This window comes from Geospiza fortis, unplaced genomic scaffold (assembly GCF_000277835.1).
Source record: "Geospiza fortis unplaced genomic scaffold, GeoFor_1.0 scaffold5, whole genome shotgun sequence".
Lineage (NCBI taxonomy): Eukaryota > Metazoa > Chordata > Aves > Passeriformes > Thraupidae > Geospiza > Geospiza fortis.
The window spans coordinates 2,110,966-2,119,635 of NW_005054421.1; the positions used below are offsets into that span (position 1 = coordinate 2,110,966).

The following is an 8,670-nucleotide window of genomic DNA, read 5'->3' on the forward strand; positions in this document are numbered from 1 at the left end:
GTTTGGGTGTTGTACTTGTGGCATTGAGTATCGTTAACTTGATTGTGCTTATCAAAGACTTTCCATTGATGAATTCTCCCCTTTTCCTCTGCTCTTTTCCTTTTGGTACCCCTCTCTGTTAGACAAATGACCCTGTCACCAACATCTGCCACGCTGCTGACAAGCAGCTCTTCACTCTGGTCGAGTGGGCCAAGCGCATCCCCCACTTCTCCGACCTGACGCTGGAAGACCAAGTCATTCTCCTCCGGGCAGGTAGTGTCCCCCACCTGGGGCTGTCCCTGCTGCCCCTGTCCCTTCTCTGGGCTGTGTGAGAGCCAGCCAGGCTGGGTGGTGAATGTGCAATCCTGAGCCAATCCATTCCTGCATGTCCCATTCTGAGACACAACGAGAGGTTGGCAGAGGCTGTGGATGAGGCGGTAGAATCTGTTGTTTGTAAAGAGATTGCAGTTGCTAGGAATGTTTTTCAGGAAGAAAACCCAGAATATTTTCCCCCTTTTCTTTTTTGCAATTTTAATTGTTTTCCCTTTGAGCCAGTTTGTGCTCCTTGCTTGCTGCTAGTCAAGGTCACTGAATCATAGAATATCCTGAGCTGGAAGGAACCTGCAAGAATCATCAAAGTCCAACTCCTGGCCCTGCCCAGAACAACCCCAAGAATCACACCATGTGCTTGAGAGCATTTTCCAAATATTTCCAAGGGATTTCCCACCTCTTGCAAGGGGTGCAGCTGGTACCTGGGGTGCCAACTCTCCCCTGAGTTTAGTCCAAAGCCAGCAGGGAGAAACCAGCTCTGCTGCTCTGTGTGGGACTGATTTTTGGCCGGACTGCCTGACGTGTCCTGCCCTCCTGTGCTTGCAGGCTGGAATGAGCTGCTCATTGCCTCTTTCTCCCATCGCTCTGTGTCGGTGCAGGATGGGATCCTGCTGGCCACGGGCCTGCACGTGCACCGCAGCAGCGCCCACAGCGCTGGCGTGGGCTCCATCTTTGACAGGTACATGGCTGCCATCCCCCAGCAGGGCTGGCCAGGCTGGCTCTGCCTTCCCCTCTGAGTGGGAAACATGTCCTTAAGGGGAGCTTGGAATGAGCAGGGGATGTTTGACTGATTAAAAAAAAACCAAGAATGGGGTGAAAGCACAGTGGGAAGGGTTTTGCAGAAGCAGATGTTGGGTTGGGTGTGCAGGGGGAGGAATGCTCCTGTCTAGAGAGTTTGCTGTGGCTGTATCTAGGCCTAATATTGCTCACCAAGAACTTTAGATGGCAAAGCCTTCAGCCCTAACTTGCTTGTGTAACAAGTGCATGGATATTGTCCCTGCCATGCCTGCTCCCTGCCTGGCAGGACACTGCCTCACCACTCCTTACACACCTGGCACATGTAAGGACAGTGCCCATGTTTTGCACCACACAGTAAAAAGTGGAGAAAACCCATGTGGTTTTCCTTGAGTGAGTGCAAATTGGGAGTGCTGTGTGCTGAACAAAGTGAGAACAGGAGCAAATTTGATGCTCAGGGTGTTGCTGACGCACTTGTAGAACAGCAGTGTGGGGCATGGCTGTGCCTCAAAGATGCCTCTCTTCCTGCAGAGAAGAATTGAGGGTATTTCCAGTGCCTATTTTCAGTGGAGAAACTGGTCTCTGACTGTCTGCTCACCTATGTCCCCCACATGCAGGGTTTTGACAGAGCTGGTGTCCAAAATGAAAGACATGCAGATGGATAAGTCAGAGCTGGGGTGCCTGCGAGCCATTGTCCTGTTTAACCCAGGTAAGCCTGAGGCTGGGGACAGTCCCAGGTGACAAGCACTCCCTCTGGGCCACAGCAGGTCACTGTGACAGTGAGCAGCAGGGCTGCAGACAGATTTCATGCTTTGGGTTGGAAGGTTCCTCGAGGACCACATCATTCCACCCCCCTGTGGGCAGGGACAGCTCCCAGCAGACCAAGATTTGTCCCATTCCTCTCCTGCCGGTGCACACAGTGCAAAGACCCCCTCTGCAGAGACCCTTTCCCCACCTGTATTTCCTCCCCTAACCAGATGCCAAGGGTTTGTCCAGCCCCTCAGAAGTGGAATCTCTGCGGGAGAAGGTCTATGCCACGCTGGAAGCCTACACGAAGCAGAAGTACCCCGAGCAGCCAGGGCGGTGAGTGCCCCCGGCAGGGCAGTGTGATGCCCACCCTGCAGAGAGGAGCCTGGCTGTGCTGGCTCTGCCTAAACCACAGTGCCCAAATCCCCAGCCTCGAGGGTGCCGTGGAGATGGAATTCTGTTGCTTTCCAATCCAATCCTACCCTCTGCTGGCCGAGCTCTTGAAGCGCCGGCAGCTGGGTCGGTGCCCGTGGAATCTTCTGCTGGCCTTGGCTCTGGCTGTCACCACAGACACTGTAAATGGGCTCTGGCTGTCACCACAGACACTGCAAGTGGGCTCTGGGCAGGAGGAGCAGGGAACAGGCTGCCAGCTGCACCCCCTTCCAGCTGTGCCTCCCAAACCAGAGGCAGTGCCTGGCAGCTGAGGGGCTCACTCACACTCTGGGGAGTTTTTGAAGATAGATTTAAAGGGTACCATGGAGATATAGGTCGTGTTAAGATGTTCAAATCTGGATGTATCTTCTTTTTTGTTTGCTTTCTTTTAAGTTTAAAAAATGCCAAATTCCATTTTGGAAAGGTACATATTCCCACCACATGAGGCAACAAATGCTTATATTGAAAGCTTAAGGGAATCTAAGTCTGAGAATGCCCCAAAAGCATTTTTTTTGGAGAATATGGGCTGGTTCAGGCTTGGAAATAGGTGGGAGAGGGCAGGCAGTGCCTCCCTTGTGCCTCTGACTCTGCTCTTTCCCAGGTTTGCCAAGCTCCTCCTGCGCCTGCCGGCACTGCGCTCCATCGGGCTGAAGTGCCTGGAGCACCTCTTCTTCTTCAAGCTGATTGGAGACACCCCCATCGACACCTTTCTCATGGAGATGCTGGAGACACCCCTGCAGGTCACTTGAGGGTCTGTCTGGCCAGAGCCTGGCCCCCTGTGCCCCTGCAGAGCCTCCTGCCCCTGTGCTCTGAGCCTGTGAGAGCTCCAGAGATGTCCTTGGCCCTCTGCTCCTCCTCAGTGGGATTGTCGTGGTTTTGGACAGCTGTAAATCACCCCCTCGAGCCCTCCCTGGCCTGTCTGGGGGGGGTCACAGATCCTCTACCCAGCTAACCACCCCCCTGCCCCCTCTGTACAGATAATTGCTTTAAATTATTTTTTCATTCTCAATAAAAGTCAACAAAACAAATAAAATATTACGAGTGAGGCACTGATTTGAGCTGGCAGAGCAGTGTCTTCTTTTGCTGTGGTCACAGGTCCAGCTTGGGGTGGGGCTGAGGGTTCCTCCTGACACTTTTTGGCTGCCCAAATCACTTGGGATATCTCTGCTTGTGCTGATGGACACACTCTGAGAGAAGACAGGTATCGCTCCTTCTTGTTTCTGCTAAGGAAAGACCAAGAGAAGCTTGCTGCTGTGAATCAAAACATTTCATTCCACCATCTTCAACTCTCGGACTCTTTGAATTCTTTGAAATTCTAAAGTAATATTTAAAGTGAGTTTTTCATGTGTGAGAGGGTGGTTGTCTGGTTTTGGTTGGTTGGTTGGTTGGTTGGTTGGTTGGTTAGTTTGGTGTTTTGTTTTTCTTTTCTGAGCTAGTCTAGCCACCGACAGAAGAACCAAGGTGTTTCATTTTGGTCCAGGTGGAGCATTTTGAAGTGAAGCAGACCTTGTGTGCTCATGGATAACTTTCCATTTTCTTGATTTTCCTGAAGCTTCACGCGTCCCATTCTTTTTTTTTTTCCCTCCATATTTCTGCTCCAGAAACAACTTCACAAACCCCAAAATTTATCATCTCCCACTTCCACGAGTGAAACTTGCAGGGAAGGAAAGAACAAGACCCTCTAACAAACCACCCTCAAAAGGCTTGCCTGCTCTTTCCCCTGCTCCAACAGCACCGCTGGAGCTCCCCATTGCTGCTGAGCTAACCAGAGTCAAACGAGTTAAAGACATTAATTTGTTCAATATGCAGCGCTTATCCTGGTGGGAAAATGTCCTCCCAGGAACCCAGCGAAACTGTCTGTATTATTATTCATAAAACAGGTGTAGTGTTAAGTGATCTGCCCCTCCTGACCCTCTCAGCAGACAGTGGGGTGAGATGCAGCTTCGGCTGTCCGCGTGACAGATTGCGACGCTGCCGGCTCGGGGAGGTTGCAGGGAGAGGAGGGCTGACAACAGAAAAGGAAGGAGGATAAAAATGAAACGTTTTGTTAAAGCTCCCACACGGGGACATGATTCATTTTCCAGTTTTTCTCTTAGAGAAGGAAAAGGAGAATTTAAAAGAGCAGGGGAAAAAGAGGGAAAACCCCAACATTACGAAAACGTTCAATTTTTTCTTTTCCTCCTGAGAAAAACCCAGGGAGAATTTCAAAACCTGTGAAAAGCACTGACCAAGAAGATACTTTTAAAGTGAAAAGGCATTTTTTTTTGGTTAAAAGAGGTGTTTAAATACAGAAAATACACAGCCTGCTCATTGTAAAAGTGTTGCTGGAATTTGAGATGCTGCACACAGGCTGTGCTGGGCTGGTGCCACACCACACTGCTGGTTAGATGAAGCAGGAGGCCACCTCCAGCCTGGGCTGCTCAGGCTTCCCCTCTAAGAGATGTAAACTTCTAAGAGCTGGCCCCCAGCTGCCTGGGTTGGATTTCTTTTCTGATTGATGCTGATCTCAATCCACTGTTTGTAAACAAACCCAGGCCGCTGCCTGTGATATTTTGGAAGTGATGGATATGGTAACCAAAGTGGGGCAGGAAGCCTCGAGGTGGCTGCTGGATACATTCACTCTTAGCAGTCTGGAAGGTTACTCTCTGGGTTCTGGGCCACAAGGTCTGCAGGCTGCAGTTTGAGCAGGGCTTTGTCCTGTTTGTCCAGATGACTACTGGGTTTTTGGAAAAAAGAATTAACACACAGCACACCACAGACTCCCCCACCCTGTGTCTGGCAGGGCAGAGAGACCATGACTCTCCACGTGGCCTCAGTGAGTGAGACACCACTTGCTCATCTCAAAGTGCCCCTAGCAAACCAATGCAGAGGAAACAAGTCATGGAGCAACCCAGCTCTGTCTGCAGTCACTGGGGACCTGAGGGTTGATGCAATCTCCTGGATTTGGTCCCAACCCTTGGATTCCTCATTCATACTGTAGACCTCTCTACAGGGGTGTTGTCCAAGAGCTGTGCCTCCCCAAGCCTTGCAAAGCATAGGAGTGAGTCTTTGGACACCCCAGGGAACAAATCCCATAGCAGCTGGCAGTAACTCACTGCTGTGGTTATCCTTCTGTCAGGTGCTGCAGAAGGACAGCAGCTTGGCATGGCTGGAGCTTCCCCAGCCCTGGAAAAACCTAATTTTCATAAAACAGCAGAAATCACCATCATCGATACACCAAAGAAAGCTCCATCCAGTTACTGGTTACCCTATGAAGCCCCTTGAAGCCTCAGATCAAGCTCAGAGAATTTTTCCTTTGCTCTGGGATTAATAAGCAAGCCTGGCTCTGGGAATGACTGGTGCAAGGCTATTTTCTCTTTGCCACCATACATCACATCTCATGAGCTTCCTGAGTTAGCAGCAGGTCCCCCCACCATGGACAAGCTTAGTTTTGGTGCACAGGCCAAATGTGTCAAAGCATTTATTAATTTTGGGCTGCTCCCTCTGCAATGCTCTGTGGAGGGGGCTTCAAAAATAATGGAGTTTTGGGTTCTGTAGCAGCTGCTTCAGTTTCTGCTGAGTCCAACAACAGCCCTTCTGGATTGAGAATAAAAAAATATATCTCAAACTATAAAAGTTTGAGCTGGTTTATGTTCAGATTGACTCTGGGCTCCCTGATGGGTTGAGTGATTCAGGGACACATCCTGTAGACCTGACATGACTCTCAGACACCAACAGTGTCAATCCAACTGAGTGCCACCAACACTGACCCTTTCCCAAGGACCTCTTGTCTGGACTGAGCCCTTTGATGGGACTGCCTTTCCCATCTCACCTGAACTTCCTGAGATACTCTCTTTGCTGCCTGGTTCCTCTGCTCCTGCCCTCTGTGTCCCTCTCCCAGCTCTCTGCTGTCCCATGGGAGGCCCAGCTGGCAGGCTGGGCTCTGTTGGTGCCTCTTGGGGCACAGGGAGCAGGGGGAAGAGGAGGCTCCCCAGAGCTGCTGCTGATGGCAGTGGGAAGCAGTGTGTGTATCCTCTTCTCTCAGGGATGATGGCAAGGTACATTGTGGTGGAAAATGTGGTAGAGAAGCCCTGATAAATCCCCAGGTGTTTATCAGTGTGACAAAGACCAACCTCTATCTAAGCAAGGCTGCCACTCCATTTTTAACTCCTCTCTTCCTGTGCCCTCTGTGCAGTCAACTCTACCTGAGACAGGCTTGGTCTGGTGGACTTCAGCAGTGAAAGGAGAGGATTTGATCACCCCAGGGCTATCTGACAGCCTGGTGGCTGTGGGCTGGTCTCTGGCCTGCCTCTGTGCCAGGCTGGCCAGCCCAGCTGGCTGTGCAGCTGCTGGTGTCCCTGAAGGGCTCTGGGGGTGGCAGCAGGACAGGGAGGTGTGCTCCTTGCAGGGGGCAGTGGCATCCAGGGACGTCTCTGCTGCTGGACAAGGCTTTTTCCTCTGTGTCAAGCTGGCTCTGGGCATTTGAGGCACCTGGATGGTGCTGGCCCAGTGACTCCTGTCCCAAGGCAGGTGGCTTGTAGCCACCTTCTTCCTTGGTCTCCTGCGTGCCTGCTCCTGGGGCCAGCCCTGCCTGCTCCTGGGGCCAGCCCTGCCTGCTCCTGGGGGTTTCTGCCTCTGCTTGGCTGGGCAGAGTTCAGGTGATGCTGGAGGAGGGATCTGGCTGCTGCTGGCTGCAGGCTGTGGCTGTGGCTACCTGGGAGCTGAGTGCTGCTGGTCCCCTTCCAGCAGTGAGCAGTGGGGACCTGCACAGAATGTGACAGCTGGGCAGCCCCAGCAGGGCTGGGGAAGATGTGCAGCCCCTCTGCCAACGTTGTGGCCTTGCTCACTCGGTTGGCAGCTTCTGTTTCATGCACTTCTCCAGCACCACCCACTTTTTGCAACACCTGGCAGCCTTCAGACCCGACAGCTAGAAGGAAAAAGGCAGGACCTGCTTTTCCTCTGGTTTAATTCTCTTTGGCTGCTGATGTTGCCCCTAGTTCAGCTCTGGGTGAGCTAATAATGGAAACTGGTCCTCAGAGGCTGTAGTGAGCAGCCTGAAATACTCCCCCCATGTTTTGTAGGGCCACTGCCCGTGTTGAAATTGCAGTTTGGGGGGGTTTGGAGTGTATTTCTTGCATATTTTACTGGTTCACCTGGTGATCACCTTTTGCATAAGGCCAGGTGTGCTCCAGTACCTCTGACCAGTGTGGGAGCTGGTGGGTGCGTAAATCATGAGCAGCAACACCCTGGTGTTACACACTTGCCTCAGCCCCCAAACCTGATCTTGATAGACCAAGCTGGGAATGGAACACGAGAGCTGCAAGGTGAGACAGTCTCCAAACCCTCCCTCTATGGAGAGGAGGAAAACCATGGGGTGGCAACATCCAGGAAAGAATGCCTTCCCTCCCAGCTGCTCCTGCATCTCTGAGCAGGGAAAATCAGGTGGGCGGGCTGAGTCTGCCAGCAAAGTGCCCTGCACAGGGACACAGTTTTTAGCAGTGCTAGTGGATGGTATTCCCACCCCACAGGGCTGCCACTCCCTGGCTGGGTAAGGAAAATCTGCCCTGCACAGCTCTGTGGGATGGACAGGGTGGGGAAGAGCAGCAGGCAGTGCTTGGAGCCCCTGGTCGTGCTGCAGTCAGTCCTTGTTGGGCTGGTGCCTTGGCAAGGTGGCTCCAGTGGATCTGGCTGCTCTGACACTTGGCTGTAGCTGCTCGGAGACCTTCGGGAGAGCCAAAGACAAAGGTGTCAGAGCCCAGTGCCTCCCTGCTGCAGCCCAGCCCTCCTGGATGTGAGTGGTCACAGCTGTTTGACACTGACCCGTGTGACAGTACCAAGGCTTTCCTGCCCGAACTCCCGGTGGAGTCACACTGGGACGCGGTAGGACTGTCCCAGGACCGTGCTTCCCTCTCCCGGGGGATTTTGGCAGGGCGCTGAGCTGCCTGTGCTAACCTGTGGCCTCTCTCCTTCCTACGAATTCCCAGAGGACACGACCTCGGTCCCTGCATCACCCACGTCATCTGGGTGTGGGGAGCACTCGGTGACGAGGATGCCCCACAGAGAGGCTGGGAGCGCATCTGCCCCTGGCGCCAAGGTCAGCGGTGAGCACAGGAGGTGAGGTCCCTAAAAGCCTCCCGTCCTCCGCGATCCTACAGCGCGTCCCTCGCAGCTCTGCGGCCGGAGACGGGGGACCCAGCCCTGCTCCGTGCTGGGGGAGCCGCAGATTCCCGTCCGGGCTGCTCCGGCAGCGGCAGGTACGCGGCCCCAGCCCCGCTCCGACCTGCGGGGCCGCGAAACTCCCCGAAAAACAGCGAAAGCCCGCAAGCAGGAGGGAAGGGAGAGCCGGGAAGGACGGGCAAGCGCCGGGGCTGCGGGAAGGCTCCAAGTTTCATCTTCCCCGGCCGGGCGGGACCGTTCCTCCGCGGGTTTCTCCTCCCCGAAACCGATGCGGTTTGGCGGAGACGGAGC

General features: G+C 53.4%; 2 protein-coding genes across 2 annotated transcripts in view; both read left to right on the plus strand.

Moving 5' to 3' along the window:
• RXRG (retinoid X receptor gamma) overlaps positions 1-3,232 on the plus strand; it is a 23,639-nt gene extending 20,407 nt beyond the window's left edge. The window contains exons 6-10 of the mRNA XM_005426691.2: positions 123-252; positions 856-988; positions 1,662-1,753; positions 2,022-2,127; positions 2,825-3,232. Coding sequence (XP_005426748.1) covers positions 123-252; positions 856-988; positions 1,662-1,753; positions 2,022-2,127; positions 2,825-2,972 — 609 coding nt within the window. The 3' untranslated portion in view covers positions 2,973-3,232. The remainder of the gene's footprint in view (positions 1-122; positions 253-855; positions 989-1,661; positions 1,754-2,021; positions 2,128-2,824) is intronic.
• Positions 3,233-8,251: 5,019 nt separating this feature from the next.
• Positions 8,252-8,670, plus strand: part of LOC102033394 (LIM homeobox transcription factor 1-alpha) — a 47,209-nt gene continuing 46,790 nt past the window's right edge. Inside the window, 1 exon segment of the mRNA XM_031061676.1 lies at positions 8,252-8,303. Coding sequence (XP_030917536.1) covers positions 8,252-8,303 — 52 coding nt within the window.